Source organism: Rhipicephalus microplus, chromosome 3 (assembly GCF_043290135.1).
Source record: "Rhipicephalus microplus isolate Deutch F79 chromosome 3, USDA_Rmic, whole genome shotgun sequence".
In the NCBI taxonomy this organism is placed as follows: Eukaryota; Metazoa; Arthropoda; class Arachnida; order Ixodida; family Ixodidae; genus Rhipicephalus; species Rhipicephalus microplus.
This window is the reverse complement of record NC_134702.1, coordinates 31,444,725-31,470,459: the sequence shown is the minus strand read 5'-3', so window position 1 is coordinate 31,470,459 and position 25,735 is coordinate 31,444,725. Positions and strand designations below refer to the sequence as shown.

The 25,735-nt window shown below is 44.3% G+C and overlaps 1 protein-coding gene across 1 annotated transcript in view; it reads left to right on the top strand.

Annotated features, from left to right (window-relative positions):
• Positions 1–25,735, top strand: part of LOC119161994 (neprilysin-1) — a 90,339-nt gene that overhangs the window by 45,061 nt on the left and 19,543 nt on the right. Inside the window, exons 2-11 of the mRNA XM_075889183.1 lie at positions 36–101; positions 307–449; positions 5,058–5,096; positions 5,898–5,954; positions 8,858–9,019; positions 13,011–13,094; positions 18,823–19,025; positions 20,089–20,262; positions 23,616–23,702; positions 24,627–24,751. Coding sequence (XP_075745298.1) covers positions 36–101; positions 307–449; positions 5,058–5,096; positions 5,898–5,954; positions 8,858–9,019; positions 13,011–13,094; positions 18,823–19,025; positions 20,089–20,262; positions 23,616–23,702; positions 24,627–24,751 — 1,140 coding nt within the window. The remainder of the gene's footprint in view (positions 1–35; positions 102–306; positions 450–5,057; positions 5,097–5,897; positions 5,955–8,857; positions 9,020–13,010; positions 13,095–18,822; positions 19,026–20,088; positions 20,263–23,615; positions 23,703–24,626; positions 24,752–25,735) is intronic.

The following is a 25,735-nucleotide window of genomic DNA, read 5'->3' as shown; positions in this document are numbered from 1 at the left end:
GTGACGCAACAATAATCATCTTCCATTCTTTGCAGCACGATGACAACAGACGCCGAGGCCGGGAACCACGTCGTTCAGAGGAACATCGGTTCACTACCAACGTATGTTTACTCAACAAACTTTAACTAGGCGCCCCTGTTGTCATTACTTATCTGGCCATCGTAAGTTTCGTAGCAGCGTCTTCTTTTTCGTTTTTCTATGTTTAATGCGTTTATTGACAGGCGTGTAACGAAGAATATGGACAAGAGTGTAGTGAGCCAAGCACAGAGCCAAGATCTCGAACACAAACTTTGTTTCCCACAACAGGACGAAGCGATGCTTGGCCTTAGACAGAACACCCCTGGAGAGAATCCTGCTCGTGCTTCTCATCGTCATGACGTCTGTTTGTGCCATTATGCTAATCCTTCTGGCGAGGCCACCAGCGCCCCAACATCGGGTTTCGCTAAACGGTGAGACAGGGACAAACTTTTGAAAAATAGCGCTCGAGCAGCTTTTCGTCTCGTAATAATTAGGTGTGCACGCTTATTCGATTTCTTTTTTATATTGAACACGCGCACGTTCATGTGACACGTGACATATATTCAGTTATCTTGTATGAACGCGCGAGTATGCAAGCGAGTCATGGGCAGCTCATATGGTCATACGAAATCGATGGATACGTGACATTCGCGCCATAAGAAATTTTACGATAGTAGAGTCTTCGAGAGATTTTTCGTTTGTTCTGATTGGACCGAGTGCAAGGCTCGAATATCAGAGTACATCGTGGAGCGCACTCAATCACCGGCTAATATGCTCCAGTATACATTCTAAGAAAGGAAGTCTTTCGAATTTTTTTAAGAGTTGTGGCTTGGCACGTAAATGACTCTTATTAAAGAGACGCGTCAACTCTGTTTGGGGGTTGATATACTCTCCTGTGAGAGTAGTGTGACCCAAAATATAGTTAATGTGCTTGTTTATAGATATTCGCTGACGTGACAAAGCAGGACTACACTAAAAGAGCTTTTTTCTTAAAGGGGCATCAAAGGCAACTATTCAGTCGACGTTCATTGTTCAAATAATAGTCCATAAACGTCGTAGAGTAACTTTTGTGCCCAGGAAGTGATTATTTTGAAATAAAATAACCTTTAGCGGTCCTCATCGGGTTAGCGCACTTCAAATTGCCCGCCGGACCGTCTCACGTCATTTTTTCCGTGCGCAATGTTGCCCGGCTTTACCGCACGGCCGCCGACACCAGTAGCAGCAGACCAAAAGCAGTGGGAGCCACAGCAGAAGAAACAGTTGTCATTGGCTCCGAGATGGCAGACGTGTTTTGGTTCAACTTGGCCCCGCTAGCTTGCACAACCTGACCAGTTTAGCCACGCGAAACTTGAATTTTTGAACCACTCGCGCCATTCCCCATAGTAACGTCCAGCTGTTCCCTTTTCGATAAATCAAACAGAAACGAATAAGCAGCATTTTATTACACCTCCTGACGCAAGGAACGGTATTTATTTAGGGCAGATAGTTCGATTACTGGTGATTAATTGTAGGCGGTTCTTCTGATGTCATCGGAATCATTTTGAGAATGTCCTGTAGTAGCGCATGTGTTTACGTGCATTTACCTTAGTTTCTCGGTAAGTAGGTCACTGCTGTTGATAATATTGTCATTCTAGAGGTTATCATACATTGAGCTTCCACTCTCACGTTAATTGTTTTTTTTACATTAGTGCCCCTTTAAGAGTGCATCATGATTCGCGTGAAATAGCCGATGCATTTGGTCCGCCTATCAGCAGCTGAGTTCGCGAAGCTGTTTGTACCTAAGTGATCATTCTTCATTGGTCAACCAGCTTCGCTGATGATACGCCCAGCATAGCGAGTAGCTGAACATTTCTTTTACGAACAACTTTATCACACCTCGTTCCTTGTGATTACTTCTAGATTTCTGACTGGCGACAACGGTGCTGAAGTTATCGCCCCTCTGCGTGTGTTGCTTTGTTTGCTTGTTCTTTCATTGTAGTTGTTTGTTTGTTTTTCAGTAAGCTTGCGTATACTCAATAAAGAGTTTGTTCTTCAGCATACGCTTCCCGTAGGCGTATTCTTTCTTCGCCTTCGCAATGACGTGGCATTATGCAGAAGCGTTTGCGAAGAACGAGGTAAGGTAAACACAGCAAGACTTTTCGGAGTAAGTCTTCTTGATGCCTTAGGTTTAGATATAGGAAGAGGAAAGTTGAATAAGCTTACAGGAAACTTGCAGCGTGGAACCACCGATATTGCTCCGTGGGATGAAAATAGATAGCGGTCGAGGCTCTGAGTCAACCCATGCGTCAAGGCGAACGGCAAAATATCACGGTAAAATACTAAAGGCGAAATGCAGACCGAAACTTTTCAGTGCAATAAGATGCAAATTTTTGCGCTAGAGATTGGGGGGCACCGCAAGAGTGGGCGTTCAACGAGAAACTCCGAAAATTTTGAGCGAGAAGCCCCTAAGGTACGGGTGCCAGATGACGCAATCTTAAAAGACGGAAGGTTGAATATTTTGATCACATATCTTTCGGGAAACACTTTATCAAGAATAAATGGCACGTAGCGCACCTGCAGAAAAGCGTAAGACACGAAATAAGTTCAATACATAGTCCATATTTCTGAATAACACGCCGAAATTGCGAGAACACCTGCTGTTTCCAAAGAAGATGAAAAGATTGCATGGGAATATTATTGTTTCATGCCTGATAAAACAAAAACTAGCTGTTAAACAAGTAAGCTATGGTAATCTTTTCCTTTAGCCCATACCAACATGGAAGACGAATTATTTGCGTTTTTTTAACTTTACCAGATATTACCACGCATTCGTTCACTTTATCCTTGCTTCGAAAGTACTGTACTGACCAACGACAGCTGACTTCAGGTTCGACAATTTCCATATGAACATTCTCTACGTAATCTACTTCCTACACGGCTTCAGCTTTAATTTTACTGAAAACATCTCTCCATGAAATACTTATTCTATTAAATAGAGAAGCATTATTTAGTAAGTGCTGTAGATACGTCGCTGCGTCCTGTTTAACGCCCCAAAATTACGGTATCCTTATGAAGGACACCGATGTGAATTGAAGCACACGGAATTATCGCCTCCATCAAAAGCAGTGCAGCCAACGCGGCCGGGATTCGATCCCGCGACCAGTGTTTCAGCAATTGAGAACAGACCACCATGGCTGGTAACGTGAGTCCAGCATTTAGACACGCATAGCAAATACAAAAAAGAAACAAATGTGCATAAATATTCATGGTGTTGCCTGTCACGTCATTCGTGAAGTGCTCGTCTTCTTTAGCGATGTTTGTACATAACGACTGTAGAGCAGTTGTGACCTTCGACAAAATAAAGAGAAGCTTATACTAAACAATTCATTTAGGCTTGTCGGCCCAGTCAGTGACTTTTTTCTCCTCCTCTATAACTTTCCTTCCTCTCTCCCCTTTACCAGTGCAGGGTAGCCTACCGGGGTTCAGCCCTGGTTAACCTCCTTGCCTTTCTCCTTATTTTCTCTCTCTGTGTGTTTCTCGTTGGCAGGGCCACCTAAAACAAAATCCGTTCAATGCCACGCAGCCTATTTGCAAAGCAGCTACACCATCGCTTTCAAAGCTTGTACAATGGAACCCAACTTACGCAAGACGTTAAATATAGAAAGAGCAAAACTTTATGTATTCAATGGTGATTTGCCAACGTTATCCGACTTCGGTGACTAATTTTCTTCGCGCGTGTCATTGCTGATAAAGTCTACGCAAAAAAAAAAGTTATTGGTCATTCTCCCAAATCCCGCCAGCTCTACCCGTCTCGTGTGGGCGACATATATTTGCCCAAAGATTTCACAATTTATGCAGCATATTACTGGATAACAAAGGACTGTTGTTCTCCACCGAGATTTCTTCTACGCCCATACTTAGGTTCACACATTCAAATGACGTCGAATAAGAGCCGCTTACGAGATATTGCGCTCATTTCATATGCATCATCATATGCATCGGGTCGGCGCTTTCAAAAGATATAACACGCCGAGGCAGGGCCTCTTCGCTGAAACGCTCAACAGTATACCACCCACTAAGCAATGGTTTTATAATGCAATTATAGGCCTGCCCAAATTCCACGCTCGATCAGAACGAATAATGGCCGCAATGCAGACTTATACGAATGCGCCTACAGAATCTTCAGAAAGATTTCTGAAATATTATTTCAATTTTAGTAATGAGGCGGGAGGACGAGCTTGAAGCAATATAAATTTTTTATTATTATTATTCAGGCGGTTGCCCGTAGGCGTAATATGTTTACGTGGGGCACAAATCGAGCGTCACACATCGACAAATAAGTTAGTTTCACCCGGTATGGTGGTGCTTGACTGCTGGCCTGCAGGTTGCGGGATCGAATCCCGGCCGTGGATGGAAGCATTTACAATAGAGGATAAAATGTTCGAGGCCCGTGTGCCCGTTGAAAAAAAATCCTTGGCGCTCTAAATTTTCGGAGCTCTCTACTAATGCGTCTCATAAGGATGTCGTGGTTTTTGGGAAGCTAAACCCCATCAATTTTAAAACATGGCATGGTCCATCATCATCATCATCATCATCATCATCATCATCATCATCATCATCATTATCACCACCATCACCATCATCATCATCATCACCATCATCATCATCATCATCATCATCATCACCGAATCGTGGTTCATCATGAATTCAAATCAAGTCGTGGTTTTGTGACGTTAAATGCCATCAATAACAAAGTTTCGCGCGTGGGGTCTGGTATAGGCAGTGGTGGAGTGGTTGGTATAGTCCCTCTTGTAAGCCTCTAGTTAGAAAACTATGCGAAAGCGCATGGCAGCATCACGATAACCCTCCCCTCGCGGGGCTAGGAATGTCGTCCACCGGATCACCAAATAAAGTCTTTCTCACTCACGAAAGTGCATTTCACTCTATCAGTAGCAAAATAGGTAGCTGCCCCGATATGAGGACTTTGATTTAGTTACGTTATAACGTCTTTGATTTGGAATTGACGTGGCTGTTTACACTTCATCCTCTTACCATTCCAGACCTAGATACACCAAGCAACGCATCCAGGACGAGGCAAGGTAAGGTGTAGTGAGTCTTGTTAGCAGTTGTAACCATAGCTGCACGGCGACTGAAACACAATATCACCGTAGTATTGATTAGCAATATGCGAATCAGTTTTAACTTGTGATTGCTTTCACGCACATGCAACGAAGCTGGAATATTTATCAATACGAAGCAAGTATATGTATTGCCGCGTTTACGTAACCTTGTTTACAAGAAAAATAAAACAATCTACCAACAGTAATCAAGTTGTATCTTTTACCGCTATTGATTGCAGGAATACTGATAATTTTGCATATCTTATCTGTAAACAGGTGTATAACCATCTGTGTTGTTTATGATGAGTCTATGTTTACTCATAGACTCATTTCAATTTGCAATCGCTCCTCGAAAACGTCTTCTTTCCGTCTCATAATTTTCTTTATCACCTAAGTCCGATGTTGCAGTAGTGAAAATCTTCGCGGAATTGCTTTTGCTTAAACAGTAAGACAACTTCAGTTGCTATTTTTCCGTGGCTAACAGCGTGTGCTTCATAGAACGTTTCTAATTTCTCTTAAATTGGCTCAGCTGTTATAATATAAAACTAATCTAAGGTGTTTCCGTACGGAAGGTTTCCATGTAAACAATCGCTCTGAGTATACCTTAAGTTTTATATTGTAATAACAGCGTCATCGCGAATGTAAGTGTAAATAAACAAACAAAACAAACAAACAAACAGAGTTAACAAATAAATAAACGAATATTAAAATAAATAAATAAATTGTTCCGAAAGTCAAGTTGTTTGCAGCCACAATTGAGTGATGTTTTCTGTTTCGCAGAGTGCTTGGGTGAACAGTGCAAGAGCGTGTGCATAACAGAAGCCTGCGTGAAAGCCGGTACGTAATAATAATAATAATAATAATAATAATAATAATAATAATAATAATAATAATAATAATAATAATAATAATAATAATAATAATAATAATAATAATAATAATAATAATAATAATAATAATAATAATAATAATAATTTATTGGCACTTTGAGAGCAACAATTCGATACAGAACTGGCCAGCCAAGGCCTCTTTAAACTTGAAGGGTAGAGTGGACAGACAGCAGACAATGGGAATCAATTTACCCAAGACCACACAGATGCAGACATTTATTTTTCGCGTATACATGAAAAACACAGACGCGCTTGTATACAGCCGTGCATGAAGAAATAAAACTGACGCTTGCACATGCAACGTCACCTACCGTTACATTCGCTCAAGCAAGTTTTCAAGAAGTGAAAACAGCCTCGCCAGCGAGCGCTCTTAACGTTTGTCACGATACATTGCGTTGCAGTAAAATATGTAAGAAGGAGGAGGAGCAGCAGAGGAGGAAAGGAAAGACCGGGAAGTTGTCCAGTTCCCAGACCGTCTGGCTATTCTGTGCTGTGGAGAGGGGTAAGGGGGAAAAAGATGACCGAAAAACGATGTTAAAAAAGGGACAAGAGTATGATCGACGATGCTGTTTGCAGTCTCCTTCTCTGAGGCAACTTGCCCGCAAGAAGCGCTACAACGGTGTCAGTGCCTTGCGTGCTGACGATGGTCTCAGCCAGTGACCTAAGACTCTTTCTTCCAACAATTGGCGATTGTCAAGCCTATGTAGAACTTTCCAAAGTTCTTTTCTTGGTGCACTGAAGTCAGGACACCCACAGAGTAGATGGTCAACTGTCTCTGCGCTGCCACAGTTGGTCTCGCTCGCTGGATTTCGTGCCGACCGGTTGTGTCCCCACGATCTCCGACGACAGCGCAGCTCTGGCCGACTGGCTCACCCTACGCCATCTCATGAGGCCGACAAGAGCTCTCGCTGAGTGGTGTCCCGTCATCGGACTCTTGAGACCGTGTCCATCTTTCCTATCTTCCCCTTACTTCCGTATGTGGCTGTCCCTGTCCCTCTCTCTATCTCAACACCTTTAATTCCTCCCTACCCTTTTAATGCCTGCTCACCCCCATCCCTTGTGAGCTACTGTTGAGGTGTCCTTCCCCTGAGAGACAGTTATGGGCTCACTTTTATCTTCTTTTTATTTTAGAATCACCCCACTCCCCCATCCAGCCAAAAGTGTCTCATATCGGGCTGCTGTCCATTACGATTTGAAACGAAGAGGCATTCGTAAAGGCCACCCCAAGCCGCAGGGGGCACAAGAGCGTCCCTTCAGCTATGGTTATTGCCGACGGACCTTGCCGTTGGCTGCACACAGGATGGGGTTAATTAGTTGTATTACAGTTATCTCGCTGATCCATGCATGGTTCGCAAAATCTTTTGCTTTCAGTCGGCAAGTGAATCTGAACTCCTGCGCGCAGTACAGGATAAACCTGCAGCAACCTGAAATCTGGATTGCCGTATATTAAGACAGCGGTCTCCATAAAGACGACAACGGAGAGCTACGAAGCGAAGATTCATGTATCAGCGCTTAAACGTTGATTCTAACGTGGTTTTAAGATCATTCTGGTTATGTAATTGTCAATGTTAATGTTGAAGATGTTTGTTTTTTCGAAATCTAAATAAGGCGCGCTTAAGAAAAGCGTGAACAGGACATTGAAGAAAGCACACATAAAGACACAGACGCTATAGCGTCCGACCAGTTTCTACAGCTGAGTACGGTTACGTAAATAGGGTAACCATTAGAGTCGTAGCCAAAAGAGTGCCCGAGAGCCCCCCCCCCCCCCCCCCACATTTTTGACGGAGTTTGTTTTTGTTTAACAGAAAACATTTTTTTTTTCTCAACATGTCAAGACCTTCAGTACATGAGCTTCACTAAAAAAATTCCTGGCTTCGGGCCGGGACACAGCATATCAAGAATACATTCGCAGTAACATGAGCCTGTAAATGCAACATGGGCCTTTTCGCCTATGTACTGTGCAAGTGTAAAATATCCCCGCCGCAGTTATCTATAGTGGCTCGGCTGCTGACCCGCAGGTGACGGGATGAAATCCCGGCTGCGGCGGCTGCAATTTTGATGGAGGTGAAAATGGTGTAGGCCCGTGTGCTCAGATTTGGCTGCACGTTAAAGAACAGGTGGTCAAAATTTTTTGAGCCCTCCACTACGGCGTCTCTCGTAATGATATGGGGGTTTTGGGACGTTAAAGCCCACATATCAATAAATAAACAAGTAAAATATCGTGATTAGTTCCTATCGTATAAATTCATAACTATATTTGTGACTGCTACTTGCTAGAACTCGCAGTGGTTTTCGTAATCGTAGCATTTTCCACGCGAAATCAGTTGGCACCGGTAGCCCTATATATACGGGGTTTCTTTTCTATATATACCCTATCGCAACGAAATGTCTCGCGCTATCATCTTTACGTTATGTAGTTCTGCTGTACGTGTTATTTCACTAAATTGTTGCGGTGATTATTTTATTTTATTTTTTTTTGCGTTCCTTTACCACACCTTTTTCGGACTTTACAATCGTATTTTTCTGTTTTGTTAGTATAGTCTCCGTTTAGTAAATGTTGCCGTTACTGCGGTTTCAAACTACTAATGGGCACTTTAATGAATGAATGAATGAATGAATGAATGAATGAATGAATGAATGGACGGATGGATGGATGGATGGATGGATGGATGGATGGATGGATGGATGGATGGATGGATGGATGGATGGATGGATGGATGGATGGATGGATGGATGGATGGATGGATGGATGGACGGATGGATGAAAAAATGAATGAATAAATACATTAGGAGTACTTATTGGGTACTTCTAAGAGTAACCATCGTTTTCCCCTCTGAGCGCATGTGCAGCGGCCGCCATGCTGCGGAATATGGACATGAACGTGGACCCGTGCGCGGACTTCTACGAGTTTGCCTGTGGTCGCTGGAAGCTGTACCACGTGCTGCCGCCGGACCGGCCACACTCGGACACGTTCGCCGTCATGAAAGACGAAATCAAGGTAGTGCTCAAAGGTAAAGCGCACCCACGTTGGCACCGCCATGATCTGCATGGCACGCCACCCCCCATCCCCCTCCCACGAGCCCCTTAGTCGTATAAATTGCGCTTGGAGGTCGTGGGAGCCAAGCGCGCCAATGACACCGCGTGCTACACTTGAAGAAGACAGTTGAAGCCTGAAGGGTGCTGCTTATCAGGTCGTGTAGCTGAGCTAAGGAGCACACGGCTAGTTAGAGAACTCCAACGTCCGTCTTTCTCGCGACGACAAGCACGTTCGCCTGTCTTCATTTTCCTTGTCCATGTGTCCATGCGCATCCCCTTTAGGCCGTCCGGCGAATCAGTAGAGTACAGTCTCGGAGTGAACGACTTCAAGGGAGCGACGGGCCACTAGGGTCTCGCTCTTCTGTCACACTCGTTGTGGGGCAAAACACACACACACACACACACACACACACACACACACACACACACACACACACACACACACACACACACACACACACACACACACACACACACACACACGCACACGCACACACACGCACACACGCACACACGCACACACACACAATTAAGATGGTGGGAGGAGAGAAGGGAATGAGCTTGCGTGTTTTATCACATGGTAACATTTAAAAAAAAATGTAACACGAAGGAGCTAATGATAGCAAGCAGTCATCGCTTATATGTCTGTGTGTTTCAGTGGCCTGAATAGTTTCTTTTTTTTTCGTTGCGATGAAATCTTACCCCCATGGTATACTTACCCCTGAGGTACACATACGCGATTGATACGCATATGTGTGGTCGGAATAAGCCATAGCATTCGTAATTGATAACATCATTGTATGCATAGAACAAAAAAAAACTCTTTACAGCTGCAAGGCTGAAGGAGTTAGTCATGCGATAAACCAGCGTCCTCAAGGTTGCAAAGGTGTTACTTTACTGGGCGGATGTACTATACTGGTGGGCGCGACAGCTTTTCGGTAATCTATTTTTATGGGTCATATAACACAGGCTTTTTTATTTATTTTCGAATTGAATAACTTATTCACTCGGTATCAACCGATCAAGCACCGATTACACAAACGTGGTGATGATAGTAGTCAGCGGTGCATGTGCCAGTGATGGCCAAATAACCATCAATACATTTACACGAACATATTCGATTGATATGTGGGGTTTAACGTCCCAAAATCACCATATGATTATGAGAGACACCGCAGTGGAGGGCTCCGAAAATTTCGACAACCTGGGGTTCTTTAGTGCGCACCCAAATCAGAGCACACGGGCTTACAACATTTCCGCCTCCATCGGAAATGCAGCCGCCGTGGCCGGGATTCGATCGCGCGACCTGCGGCTCAGCAGCCGAGTACCTTAGCCACTAGACCACCACGGCGTGGTTACACGAACATACCCAACGCGTGGACAGGTATGTTATTTATGTATTTATTTAGAATCAGATAATGAAAAACATGTACACGCCGTAGCAGGGCCCATCAGTAGTGGTTATGAAATGGCATTCTATTGTTCTCTTTTAAGGTTCATGCTCAAAGCTAGCGCACGGCGTTCGCTGAACACACAGCGAATTTTTCGTACATATGAGGATTGTCATCTTTCAATAAGTTCGAGCCTGGTGTTTACTTTTTCGTAAAAGGAACATGAGCTCCACGCTCTCGAGACCAATAGTGTCGTCACTACGGAAAACGACATGGCTGCTTTATTTGTACGGAAAACAGAAGGTGACTATTTACGCACACGAGAAAAGCAATCAAAAGTCGGAGTATTACTTAGAAGTGTGGCAGCTTGGGCTAGTTGGTATGGCATGACGATAGTTGTAGCGCGAGACCAAATCGACGACACAGAGACAAGAGGGAAGCGGCGTGTGATAGCGTGGTGTGTCATTGTGATGTGCCTCGGGGGCCCTCCATTGATTTGAGCGTCTCCACTTCTTATCGCTCCAGGATGCCTGGTATTACGGAGCAACCAGGGTACGAAACGATAGTTGACGCGCCAGGTCGGTCCCGTTCGTTATTCTCCCCGGGGCACTCGATGTCCGCGGTACTTTGAGGCGAACAAATGGGAAAAAGAGACCCGCAGGTGGAAAACACTAATGTCGGTAAATAAACACAGACGCATGCCGTAGTAGATCTCTACGCTTGTGCTACAGTAAGTGGGATGCTAGTGATTCCTTTCACAAAATCAATTTATTTGTCCTGGTGTTTGCGCACTCCTGGATAGAGTGTTAAGAAAGAGAGAAAGAGAGTCGAGTATTTAAATTTAGAGGCAGAGCACCAGTTAACCTTTCTATTGAATGTGAAACGTTTGTTTGCGTACTTTAAAGGGATACTAAAATCAAAGAACAACTTGCGTCAGAGTGAAAGCCCAATGTATGACAACATTTAAAACGACAATATTATCAACATCAGTGCCCTACTTACCGAGAAATTAAGGTGAATGCACAACAACACAAGCGCCGCAGTAGGACATTTTCAAAATGATCCCGATAACATCAGACGGACCGCCTACGATTAATCAATAGTAATCAATCTAGCTGCACTAAATAAAGAACCTTCCGGGCATCAAGAGACGCAATAAAATGCTGCTTGTTCGTTTCTGTTTGATTCATGGAAAAAAGAACCGCCGGACGTTGCGAACGGGGAATAGCACGAGTGGTTCAAAAGTTCAATTTCCGCATGGTTCACGGGATTGGTGGTGCCATCTAGTGGAGCGCAGTTGAAACAAAAGCGTCTGCGATCTCGAAGCTAATAGCGCGAAATCGATCAATGGCCGTTGTTGCTGCTGTGGCTCCCGCTGCTTTCGGTCTGCTGCTACTAGCGCAGTAAAGCCGGGCCAGAGCCGGGCAACGTTGTGCATGGCAACAGTAACGTGAGTCGGTCCGGTTGTTCTACTTCTTGAGGCGGGTAATTTGAAGTGGGCTAACCCGATTCGGAGCACTAAAACGTGATTTTATTGTAAAATAGACCTTTCCTGGGCACAAAAGTAACACTACGAGGTTTTTGGACCGTCATTTCAGCAATCAACTTCGACTCAATAGTTGACCTTAGAGTCCCTTTAAGTACTTTTGGCGTCTATCTGCGATCCATCTACCAACCTATCTATCGATCTATCTAGCTGCTTACATCTGGGTACTCTTGTGATCACCTCCTTAACTTGGCTTGACCAAAATTAGTATGGGGTGGTAAAATGGTTTGACGAATACTACGCGCTGGTCAAGACATGATTAAGGTCAATATTCCGTCGCTTATGTCGTCAAACACTGACCAGTGGTACATACCCTAGTGAGGGTATGTGCCACTGGTATGCAGATATGTGCCACAGGTGATTGACCGTATCTAAGAACGACGAGGACACGCATGGCAATTTCAATGCCTGAGCGTTAAGACTGACATCGGCAGCGTTGATCCGACGAATTCAAAGATTAAATGTAAGGATATCAGTAGGAATCAAACCCAAGCATTCCTCGCGGCAATCAAGCATTCTACCACAGAGCCAGGTTAGCTCTCTGAAATACTTTTCAAATAAATTTTAATGTTCTTGAAACGTCAATTGCGGGTGCAGTGCTTGCTATCAAGCTTTATAAACACTACATATGTACTGCCACGATAGCAGCCATGACGTCAGGTTAACCTTAATTGCAGTTAGGTGCCATGCGCCGAAGTTGATTCGTGTAGCAGTGTCCAGAGCTACCATCCTTGCTAGCAGCACCGTTTCACACCAGCTTATCGCTTCTAGTTTCGCTAATACTCATGTGCTTGTTGGCATCCATTGCGCGAGTGCAAACAACTGGTTAAATAAACATCTGCACTTTTCTTCCTATGTCTGTGCGTGCAACATTTGCACATATATTTAGCGTTCTTTCATAACGTTTCACTCAATAAAAAAAATTACAACACCATCACATTCCCCTCGCGTGCATCGCATGACATCGATTCCCAAGGTACGTCGGATCTGCTGACTTTTTCTCCATTATTTGTTTTTTTTTTTTTTCAGAGCTATTGGAGTCGCCCATCGACGCATCCGACAGCAACGCTACCATCAACGCGAAAAACTTCTACAAGTCCTGCCTGAATGAAAGTTGGTATTCGAAATCCTTTTTTGTTTATTCCTCTCATTTTCTTCGCCTAACGCGTGCGACAACCTGTTGCTATTATCATAAACATCATGGGCGTGCGCAGAGTTATCAATTAGGAGGGGGCGGGGGGGGGGGTTTCGATGTTTCACCGCGACGCGTCTTCTTCCACTTCCACTGGTCGAGTCCTGAAACCGAACAAGCTTCGCAGTGAATTCTTCCACTTCCACTGGTCGAGTCCCGAAACCGAACAAGCTTCGCAGTGAATAAAAGAATGAAGTTGAAGCAATTACGCGCTGCTCAGAACCATAGAGTTTCCTAAAATTAATAAGAAAAAAATTATGGATAGAAGTTTTTGAAATGGTGGATACGGAAATGATGGATAGTACATAGGTTTGCCTAGTCGTTGTGCTTGAGGGCTTCGAAGGCACTTGTGACTTTGCTTATTGCGGTGTTTTGGTCTCCTGTCGAATGAAAGATTTCATTGATTGATATGTGGGGTTTAACGTCCCAAAACCACCATATGATTATGAGAGACGCCGTAGTGGAGGGCTCCGGAAAGTATTTCCACCACTTGGGGTCCTTTAACGTGCACCCAAATCTGAGCACACGGGCCTACAACATTTCCGCCTCCATCGAAAATGCAGCCGCCGCAGCCGGGATGCGAAACCGCGACCTGCGGGTCAGCAGCCGAGTACCTTAGCCACTAGACCATCGCGGTGGGGCACCTTTCGAATGAAAGAACGAACCGTTGTGAACTTCGTGACCTGATTTGAATTAGTGAAGCTACAAGCTCAATGAGGTGAAGCGCAACAGCTGAACATTTGCTAATTTGTCGTTTCGTGACAAAGCAGCTCGAAGCCACGTGAGACCAAACGGAGCCGAAAATACGAAGATTAGACAAATTCGTGCCCTCTACCGACCATTCCCATTCTCGCTGAAGCACCGTGCGTTGTTGCTCCCATAGACACTGGCACCAGAGTTCTCTCTGGTATAGTTGTAGGAAAGTGTGTGCTCACAATGGCCTGCTTTTGGTCCCTTCTCCGGCTTTCTGAGGGTAACGGTGGGAAGTAAACTGTTTTAGAACGCAACGTCGACGTCCCGCCGCGGTGGCCTAGTGGCCAAGGTACTCGGCTGCTGACCCGCAGGTCGCGGGATCGAATCCCGGCGGCGGTAGCGGCTGTATTTTCAATGGAGGCGAAAATGTTGTGGCCCCGCGTGCACAGATTTGGGTGCACGTTAAAGAACCCCAGGTGGTCGAAATTTCCGCCTTCAATACGGCGTCTCTCATAATCATATGGTGGTTTTGGGACGCTAAACCATGCATATCAGCAATGTTAGAGGTCCTCGGCCGTTATTGTAGTGAAAAAAGAAAGTTAGGGTAGCTTCGCGCTAGTGGTGGTACCACGCCTGAAGCAAGTGTGGAACCAAGCGACCTTTCTCGTTTTGTTTGTTTTTTCTTCTCTTTCTTTCTCCTGTTTTTTTTTATATTTCTCCGTTTTTGATCACTGTTTCTTTCCATGTCTTTCTTTCTCTCACCACCTGATTCTTTGTATCTCTCTCTGTGTGTGTGTGTGTGTGTGTGTGTGTGTGTGTGTGTGTATTCCTCGTTTTGTCTTTCTTTCTAACTTTTCTGTATATCTGTCTATGTCTGTCTTGTTCACGTTTTTTCTTCCTTTTTGTTTTGTCTGTTTCTTTCCATTTGTTCTCCATCTGTCTATTTCTTTCTATGTTTTTCCTGTGTTTTATGTTTTTATTTTCTTTATTTCTCATTTCTCTCCATTTCATTCTTTCTTGTTCTGTCTTTGCACTCTTTCTCTGGCCTATCCAAGTTATTAAGCATCCCACGCCGGGCAAATTGGCGCACTCGTTTTGAGAGCCAAGCAGAAGATGAAAAAGTAAAAAAAAAAGAGAGCAAAGTCATATCTTTCCCCATATCGCTTTTTCTCTGTGATATTTCTCACATTAGTTATATTTTCAAACATATTCATTCTTAAACTCAGTTGTAAAGCGCACAAGAAAAAAAAGGGGGGGGGGGGGACTCTACGCTTTCTTGGCCAATCTCCCTGAGTAGGTATGATCCGTAATTTCAAAACATCCGACAAACAAACAATTCTTGGGATGACAGGTGTCTTTTTCACCTCTAGTGGACCAGTGGTGAGTAGTGGGACTTGACCGATTTGATTGATATGTGGGGTTTAACGTCCCAAAACCACTATATGATTATGAGAGACGCCACTTGACCGATTTCTGTGGCACATGCCCATTTACGATGATTTTCTGGTTCGTCGCACGATCAACGATTTGCTAAACACCTGCGCTGTTAAAACCTGCACGGCCACGGCTCCGAGCATTAACCCTTGACGGGACAGGTCTAATTGAATCAAGGTATTGGGTAGGCCTGGCGCCATCCCCCCTTCCCCTTCCGCCTCTTCGTAAATGATCGTGGAAAGGCGGTCCCCCTCCACCCATCTCCCTGCTTTTCCTGCGCGCACGCTTATAATCACGCTTCATTTGTATTGAGATCATGTGCCGTTGACACGGCAGCGCCAGTGTCGCGAGCATAGCCACGCATTGTAACATATCTACCGTGCAGCGTTAATCACCGTGCTGTGGTATTCATTCCGCATCTTCATTCAGTCAGTCACGAACTTTATTAAATGGTCCAGAGGAGTTTAGGCCACCAGGGTGTCCACTAGGGACACTCTAGCAGCCGCTACTGCAGCAGGCGACGCCCGAATCGGGGCGGGAACGTGGTGGCGTTCCGCCAGTTCTTGGTCCCTCTGGACTGCCTATTGTTGGTTTCCGAGACTGGGGTTCCTGAGTAACAGTAAACTTCTTAGCAGTCTGGGCATTGCGAATTTATGTTTTAGTTGTAACGGCTGAGTCGACCCTGTGATGGGTTTTCTTTTTTCGAGAGTCTTTAAGTTATTCGCAACATGGACTGACTTGCCCAAAACAACAAGTTGTTGCTATCCTACGATCACGTACAGCTCGAAATTTATATATATATATATATATATATATATATATATATATATATATATATCAAAACCATGTACATGTGAAGTGAACTGAGTTTCATTCATATCTCTTGAGACATGACTGCCAGATCATACATCGTAGAATGATGTCAGCTTACGACACTAATCAAAACATTTACACTTGCTGCATAATGCGCTGTATAATACCACATTAAATAATACGCTATAGAGACGATAGAAACAAAGTGTGGACATACGGCTTGCATTTGAAAAGCACGTGTATAGCAAACGTACCATGCATGCATCCTCCGCTATTGAGCTGACGATCAAAGGCTCAGAGAAGCTGCATCTGCGGTGCGCGCTACCGCCGTCTCTTGGTTCCTGGTGGTTAAAGATGAATTAACCGCACATGAGGAAGCGATTTGCCAAGCTTTTCTCGGAGCCTCCTTAGAGCAAGTCGCTTTTGACAGTACATTGGGGTGAACACTACACCAGCGGCGAAGTCCACACATTGCGGAGTTGAACGAACTGTGACCATTGGGCAAAGTTAATAGAGCTCGAGCGATCAAAGAGACTGCAAATAGGTTTTGATTGATTGATTTGTGGGGTTTAACGTCCCAAAATCACCATATGATTATGAGAGACGCCATAGTGGAGGGCTCCGGAAATTTCGACCACCTGGGGTTCTTTAACGTGCACCCAAATCTGAGCCCACGGGCGTATACAACATTTCCGTCTCCATTGGAACTGCAAATAGGTTTCCTCTCTCTCCCTTTTTTTTTTTTTTGCTGTTGTTTTGTCAGAGTTCTGTTGGGCGAGACGCGTTTAGTAAAAAAAAAAAAACCCGGAAACTCTTTTTAACCAATCCCGTTATTACGGCGGCGTTACCTTCCTCGTTTTCATAACGACACCCATGACGCCTCGGTAACTATTTCTATTACTTTTGTTTTGTTTATTTTACATTTGCGAACGCGACCACCCGGGCAGCAACACGTGTAGCGTACACTGACACGCGCTATACATCGAGCCAATGATACGATAAATGTTCCTTCCGCATTCTTCGCGGCTTCTACAGGTGTGGCTGTACACGCCCTCTTCGAACTGGCCTTAAAGATGCTCGATTTTCTTTTACCATCATTGGGAAGTTCTACGCACTACGTATTATATGTAAAGCGCGTGCGGGAACGTGGTCCATTTCTTCTCCCGGTCCAGTTGAACTCAAGTCGTGATTGACACACTGGCTGACAGACTGCTGGCTGTTCTTGCACAAACGTGCGTATATCATCAGAAAACCTATCTCGATGTTTTCCAGTGTGATAAATGTAAGAGCGGCGTAACAGATAAGGACTGTGAAAGAACGCCCACACCGATAGTCTAAAATAGCGTCCCAACAGAGTGGACGAAAAATTGGGGGACCGTTAAGGTTCGCCTTTAAGAGTTAAACGCGATAGCGAAATACGGCCCCTAGTGCACCCTTCAACCGCTAAGTGCATACTTATTCATATGTTTTGTTACATACACACGCACGCACTCAAACACGCACACATTAGACTGGACCAGCGCGCTCTATTATCGCCGAATGGGCTCGTTTTCGTCGTGACACCTGTCGAACAGAATGTGTTAAAGGGCCCCTGAAACACTTTTTCAATTAACCATGGAATGAATTCCCTAGAAGAGCTTATTGTCTCACGAATTCAACGCCGCAAAAATTTTATGAATTCGTTCAGTGCGAGTGGAGTTACAAATGTTTGTCGAATGCTGCAATTGCATTATCTCTTCTCTCGTCCCGACGAAAGCACTGGAAGCTAAGCAGGGAGGGGTGGCAGGGCAAAAAAGCTACCGTGCCTCGTGACCTTGAGCACTTTTTTTTTTCTTCGAATGCGCGGCTTTGTCAGTGTGATCGCGCGCGCACGCGTGGACAAGTAGCGGCCTCCCACGACTATATCGGTAACTTGATTTTTCGGTCACAGACGCACAGACGATTTTTCGCTCACAACCAACGCGGCCGACGCCAGTGGCGGGTTTTCTGCGACGCGAGCTCTTTAACACTATTGCGTTAATAACGTTCAGGGTCACCTATGAATTCACTGCCGTCACTGCGACTGCGTGCCCCTCTTTCAGCATAGCGAGCTACTGTAGGTAAATACCACTCGCAGTGAACGCGAGAGATCACATCAGTATTTTCGATAGCTTGCGTGTAAGTCTATCATCAGTTGTGCTATTGCGAAATGAGATCACGCATCTTAACCGATTCGAAATCTTGTACTGTGCTCGTGAACAATCAGCACGTGACAAGTGATTGGTTATTTTATATTCATCGACGTGGTTGATAACTGTACCCTCTTCTACGCATGTCTCCATACCATATATACGTGGTCTTCGCTTTGCTATCAAATCGTGCAGCACTTGGTATGTGTTCTTCGCCAGCGTTTGTTTGCTGCACTGTTATTACCTTTATTACGTCCTATACTTGCCCACGTTTATGCTATCGAACATTCAGTGTAGTATAATCAGTGTATAAATCAGTATATTCAGTGTTAAAGACGACGACATTTCTAGTACATTGTGTCGCACATCATCAAGTGATTGAATTTATCGTCGTATTCGTTGTTTTACATGCCTGCAAGTATAGGTATAGTAAATGATGCGCTTCGAGGCACAAAACTTAACGTCTGCACAGTGAGACCAGAAATATAGCGCTCAAGCCCACCGTTTAGAGCTGCAGCTTCGTGCGTGCCTCCTCGCGCAGCCATGATCGAGGCGCTCCGAGAGAAGCCGCTGCTAGATCTGCTGCAGAGCGTGGGCTCGTGGCCCGTCATTACGCCCGACTGGACGGAGGAGGGCTTCGACTGGCTCGACCTGACCGCCATCATGCGCAGACACAGCAACGACATCCTCTTCGCGCAGTGGGTTTCGGCGGACAGCAAGAACTCGACCGTCAACGTCATACACGTAAGGATGGTGCGCAAACGTGCCTTTCGTTTACTCTCTATCATCACTGTAAACACGTATTTGCCAGACATAAACCGTGCATGACCCCTGTACCTAAAGCGCTTTAGCTCTGCTTTCCATCTTGCTGTTCTTCACACCGTTCGTTCAACAGCCTTGCACAATCATATAATAACGTACCATAGAGTAGCATTGTGAGAAGAAAGTTTCACAGGTGCCGAAGAATGACGAGAAATCTGAGAGACAGAGAGAGAAAGACAAGGAAAAGCAAGGAGGTCAACCAGACACACGTCCGGTTTGCTACCCTGCGTAGGGGAAAGGGATAAAGGGGCGAAAAGAGAGACAGAAACGTATAGAGGTACGGACAGAATCCCGAACTCGCTTGGGGGAGCTCATAAGTCTGCATATGGTCGCGCATGTTTGTTGCCTTTAAGTAGTCCAGCAACACTTTCGTTGATTTCTGTCATGGCATTGAATGCGTACCTATAAGATTTTGGGGAATGGTTTCGGATGAGAGTTTTCTGAATAGGAATACTAATCCACTTAACAATAAATGTTAAAGAGCTTTACCAGTAGCTAATATAAAGCCGGTGGATGTTACGAAGAACCCGTAGTTTATTACGTCAATCGTAATCGAAGTTAGTATTCTTGATAAGCCCTGGCGCCATCAATTTTCACCCGATGGTCCCGTTAGCCCAATTAACCAGCCTACATTACACAGAAATTCCTATTTTGCGCACGCATTGCCGGAATGGTATTTCTCGGTTGCGTTATTAGTTAAATATAACCAAGGTTCCGAAACAGCTAGCAGTCACCTTCCATCCGTTTACAGCTCTTTTTAAGTCTGACGTACAAAGGGCCAGGTTATCTCTGCGCAAGCATTAGTGGGAGAAGTAGCAGTATTATTCGGGGTAACAGTATTATTAGCGAACATACACGTCGTACACAGAGACAAATATAGCTGTAGTAGTTTTCAGTGAATCGGCACCACGCACACATACTTTTCCGGTTCGGTCTACGTCTAGCCACGGTAATTGGCCCGCAATCTTCCTTGTTTGGCGTGCAGCTGGATCAGACTGAAACGGGTCTTCCGAGCCGCGACTACTACATTCGCGGGACGCAGCAGGTGGAGGCCTACCTGCGGTTCATGGTCTCCGTGGCGCAATTGCTGGGAGCTAACGAGACGACGGCCATGCGCGACATGGAGGACGCCCTCATGCTAGAAGCCAAGCTCACCAACGTGAGTCAGCAGATTGATTGCTCCTGCTCAAATATTCGTCTTCATTTATCGCAGGGTAAGGCTGTACCCCACGTCCTACGAAATCAAACGCACGAAGGGGAGAAACAAAGGTAGTTGGGCCGATAAGATTAAAAAGTTCACAGGCATAACGTGGCAGCAGAAAGCGCAAGACTGGGTTGATATGCGGATCATATATGAGAGGCCTTTATCCTGCATTGGTCGTAGTCAGGATGATGATGATAATGATAATGATGAAGGCTGTACCCGCCTTAGAGTTTCCCATAAGTACACTAGAGAGAACTCTGGAATTTGTCTTATCTTCATACTTTCAGCTCCATTTGGCTTCGCGTGGCTTGGAGCTGCTTTGTCACGTGACGACAATCAGCAAAGGTTAAGTTTTACGCTTCACCACCTAACCTTTCGGCCTCACCACATCAAATCAGGTCACGAAGTTCTATACGGTTCGTCATTTTATTCCAAACAAAACCAAAACACGACAATAAATAAAGCCACAAGTGCGTTAGAAGCCCGCAAGCGCGAAGACTGGACCAATCCACGTACTATACCCATCATTCCCACGGTCGCTGAAAAATCGCAGCGCCACAGTCTCCTCTATAGTCAACTTTCGGAAACATGATGGTTCCCGCTGCTGCGGTATTTGTCGAAAGAAATGATGTCGTTATGAAAACGAGTGCAGTTGAATCGTGGTTGCATCGTCATGAACTCCTGGAGGCTTCCACTCCTCGAGTTCGCCACTACGCCCAGACCTCTCGGTGAGTGTGGGCGCAAACGAAAATGGCGCCTACGCTTCGCGAACAAAACAACCTTCGCTACAGCGCCAAAATTCATTTCTTTTGACATTGATATCTGCGTACAGCGACCCACATTAATTGACCACATAACGTACAGCTTGCTAGAGTATATAAAAAAGCACTGTAATTTACAGAGAATACGCCTCTTGTTCCTGACGAGAGGCGTGCCCCGGTGGGAGCGTGTAAGGCTCGTAAAATCAGTCATGTACAAACCGCGCTTCTGAATGGCGCGACACTCGAGTTTCGTTTCAACGACGGGGAATGACTGTTTTTTTTTTAAAGAACGCCAGATCGCACGTCAGAATTTTACGTGTTCACTGTTTTTTATGTAGTTATGAGGTTACTTTTTTTAACTAGTGGACCTGTTAACGCCGGTCGTAAAAACTTTGTTGTCCTCAAGAATCCACAGGAATACGCAGGCGCAACCCCAGCCGAGTACAGCCGCTGCGACTGTTAAAACAAAAACTCTGCTCGGCGCTGTGAAGCAGGTGAAAGATGTTAGAGAGAAAGATAGATAAAAAAGAAAAAGAGAAAATATCGAGCAATAAAGGGGATACAAGAACATAGAAACAGGGTGAAAGTCTTAGGAAGAGAGATAAAATGAAAGAAACAAACACACGAGAAAGAGATAGCAAATGCAAAGAGCAATACCGAAAGGGGATTAAACAAAAGCAAATGAATAAAGCGAAAGAAGCAGAGAGAAAGAGATAGAAAAAGAGGGAGGAAGAGATCAAAATAAGCAGACGCGAGAAAGGATAGAAAAAAAACACAGGGAGAAAGACATAAAGAGAAAGGAAAATAGAAAGGAGGAGAGAAAGGAAGCGACACAAACAAAAATAGAGAAAGAGAAAAGGGAAGAAATAGAAATAAAAAGAGTGAGAATGAGAAAGAAATAGAGATAAGAAGAAAGAAATAGAGCGAAAGCACCAGGTACAGCAACAGATGCAATAAACCAAAAGAAAGAGAAACAATAACAACAAAGAAAAATAAAAAAACAAGAAAAATAATCCAACTCTGCTCTTCAGGCTTTTCACCACAAGTTCAAAGGTTTCATAACATTTTTTTTTTCTAACGCGGAGCGGTTCTCAGTGATTTCCGAGTCTTTCCGAGTCAGGTTTAACACTCCTTCTAACCTCTCTTTATACTACAGACTGTGAATTAAATGTCGTGACGAAACAAGCAATTGACGAAACAGAATGAGGACGTCTATCGTCATGACACACACCTCTTGACAGTGTAGCCACGTGCGCTCCAGTTTTTTTTTTTTTTTGTTTCCCTGAGATTCGTTCTTTCACCTCATCTCTCCTACGGTAATGTGAATAAAGTTCTTGTCTTTCGTTCTCCTGTCGTTACTCTGTGCTCCCTTTAGCGCAGGCCAGCAAAGACAATAACGGAGAAATATGCTACTAAATGGAGGCATTAATTTTTAAAAGCACCTTTAACTTTCGACCCGGTAACCAAATAGCTCTGTAGTAGGATGACTATTTACTAACGGCGGCTCCAGATAAGTGCAACGTAGACCTGTAACGCACTGTGTGAGCGCGGTTGTTGCTTTCAAGTTGCCAGGTGTGGCCCAAATTTAGCCATCAACATCACGTGTAGCTGGTTACGGAGTCCGAGAGTCTGCAGCTCTATTTATTGTTGGTCCCTGCGATTGGTACATTCGTGACCTACTTTTCTAATCTAAATTACTAATCCTGGCATACTTAAACAAAAAAGCCCAACTCATCTCTCCCCCTTACTCTCCCCCTTTTTTTACTTGATCTCATCGCTTTGTAAGAGTAATTTCATTGCACGTGGCATAACACTTACCGACAAAATCACGCCACGACTAGTTTATCGTGATGATAGCCCATTACAATGTATGGTATAGTTTTTACATAATTTTGTTTTGACTGTTTCATTTTTTTTCTTTTGTCACCTGACTTATTTCTTGTATTACCCCACCGCGGTGGTCTAGTGGCTAAGGTACTTGGCTGTTGACCCGCAGGGTGCGGGTTCGAATCCCGGCTGCGGTGGCTGCATTTCCGATGGAGGCGGAAATGTTGTAGGCCCATGTGCTCAGATTTGGGTGCACGTTAAAGAACCCCAGGTGGTCTAAATTTCCGGAGCCCTCCACTACGGCGTCTCTCATAATCATATAGTGGTTTTGGGACGTTAAACCCCACATATCAATCATCATTTCTTGTATTTGTTCATTAGCTTTATAGTGCTTTCAAATACAATTTCAGTAAACATGACTCATCAGCTGCCATATTTTGTATACCGTCTCACATACTAAGCGGCGACAATCAGTCAGCGTATTGGACACGGTCGGTAAACGACGATGGGGTGGCTCTGGTTGACCGGAAAGCTCAAGCGAAGCCCTGCTGTTTGAATATGTGAATCTTGTCGTCATTCCAGCGTATTGAATGCCAAACTTGCCTTCCATCATTGTTAGGTTTCGAAGAAAGTTAATCGAATCAGTGACTGCCGCGAATTCCAGTGATAGCTCGTAGCTTCGTTCGCATTTCTTCTTCGCTCTTCGTTCTTCATTCGCAGCTGACGGAACCGAGCGAGTTTCGGCGGAACTTCACCGCCATGTACAACAAGTGGACCGTAGAGGAGCTACAGGCGAAGATCCCTCTGGTTGGTATCGGTCACAAATTTGCCGTTATACAGCATTTCATTTCACATCTTATACGCACCGGATATGCCAGACAACCAGTGTCACAGGAAAACAGAGAAGTTCCTACACCCTAACCGCCACAATGCAGAAATCAAGTGTTTTAAAGGATTGAAGCATCAAGCCAGTGCTTTAGAGTGTGAATGCTGTCAGGTGTCAAGGAGAAAGCATACCGAGATGCCACTCCCAAGAGGTGCAGTGGACTTAGGCTATCTAGGAAAATAATTAGCAGTTTAAGTCAAATAATTACACTTTCTAAACTTAATGGCCAATCCCTGTGCAATATGCACCTCTTAAAAGTAATCTATACTGCCCTCAGGCTCGTTGTTGGGTAGGGGGGAGGGGGGGTGCGCCCTATGGGCTCGTGCCTTCCTCCGCCCTCGCGAATTTTGGTTGGGGGGGGGGTATATTACTGAGAAAAAAATGATGAAACTAAGCATTTTAAAGGCCTTCAATTATTCCCCCCCCCCCTTCCACGAACAAAATTCCTAACTACGAACCAGACTGCACAGCGTCTTTTTCTGTTTTAGAAACACTTTCTTTGTCAACTCTCGAATGAATATAATTTATGCGTAAAAATTTTGTCATCATTATTTTATAAAATTATTCTACTATAATTGCACAGAAACATTATTCACACTATATATATATATATATATATATATATATATATATATATATATATATATATATATATATATATATATATATATATATATATATATATATATATACGAGCATTATTCACTCGTTATTAACGATCATTATTTACATATTGATAACATCGTAACATGAGCAAGCGCGAGGCTTTGTTAAAGTGGGATAATTTCCCTAAAAGTTAAAAGTGGGGTGATTTCTCTAAATTTTATTGTGTGCCCGCCCGCAAGATAAACTGGACGCACTACTTCAAAGTTGTCATGCCCATGGAGATACCGCCTACGGAAGAAGTGGTCATCTACGCACCGAGGTACATCAAGCAGATGTCTCAGCTTCTACATTCCACTCCCAAAAGGTAAGCTGTCGGAATCCGTCAGTAAAAAAAACAAAAAAAAAACAAAACGCCCCCACATGCAGTGGCGCATTCGAAAGGTGAATACGAAAGAGCTCGAGAGGAAATATTTCTCATATTTTCGTCTCGGCGTGGCCCGATTTTCGCTTCACTGCACCGTGACGCCTCGTGTGATACTTGTATCAATTTTAGTAACGTGGAGTAGCATGAATAGTTGGGCGACGAGAAACTCGACGCGCTGTGACCAAGACTGTCGACTCGCTGGCATGCCCCATACTACCTGAGACCATAGAATAAGTATGTCCCTTACATCGAATTTATGTGGAGTATTCTTATTCAAAATATTCTCACATTACTCTGGAGAGCACTGCCGCAATTCGTTAGAAAACATGGACAAACGACAGAGGATACACAAAACATGAGCGCCTGTGTTGTGTGTTTCCACGTTTCTCTGTCCACGTTTCCTAAAATTTTCTGCCAGTGTTCTCGAGATCACGTACGGCCAACAAGTCGGCTAATGCCACCTAAGCAAATTGTCACTTTGTTTATTTGACTCTGTAGCTCACTGCCTAACTGTTTTCTATTCATTTGTATTATTTGAAGAAGCGAGCGTTACTTGTACGATAGATGGTACTCGGTTGTCTAATGCCACGAAAGTGCACTAATTACCTTTTAATTCAAATGTTGGCTCTTTGACGCGCACTGCGATTGACAAACCACACCATTTGTCAGCAGCAAACTTATGGTAAAGCATGCGTGGGTGGAATGCTACGCTGCTATGAGCCCCGAAATAGTCGCTTAGAAATCTTCAAAATCACTCTATGTAGTTGAAGCGCACATACATACATACATACATACATACATACATACATACATACATACATACATACATACATACATACATACATACATACATACATACATACATACATACATACATACATACATACATACATACATACATACATACATACATACATACATACA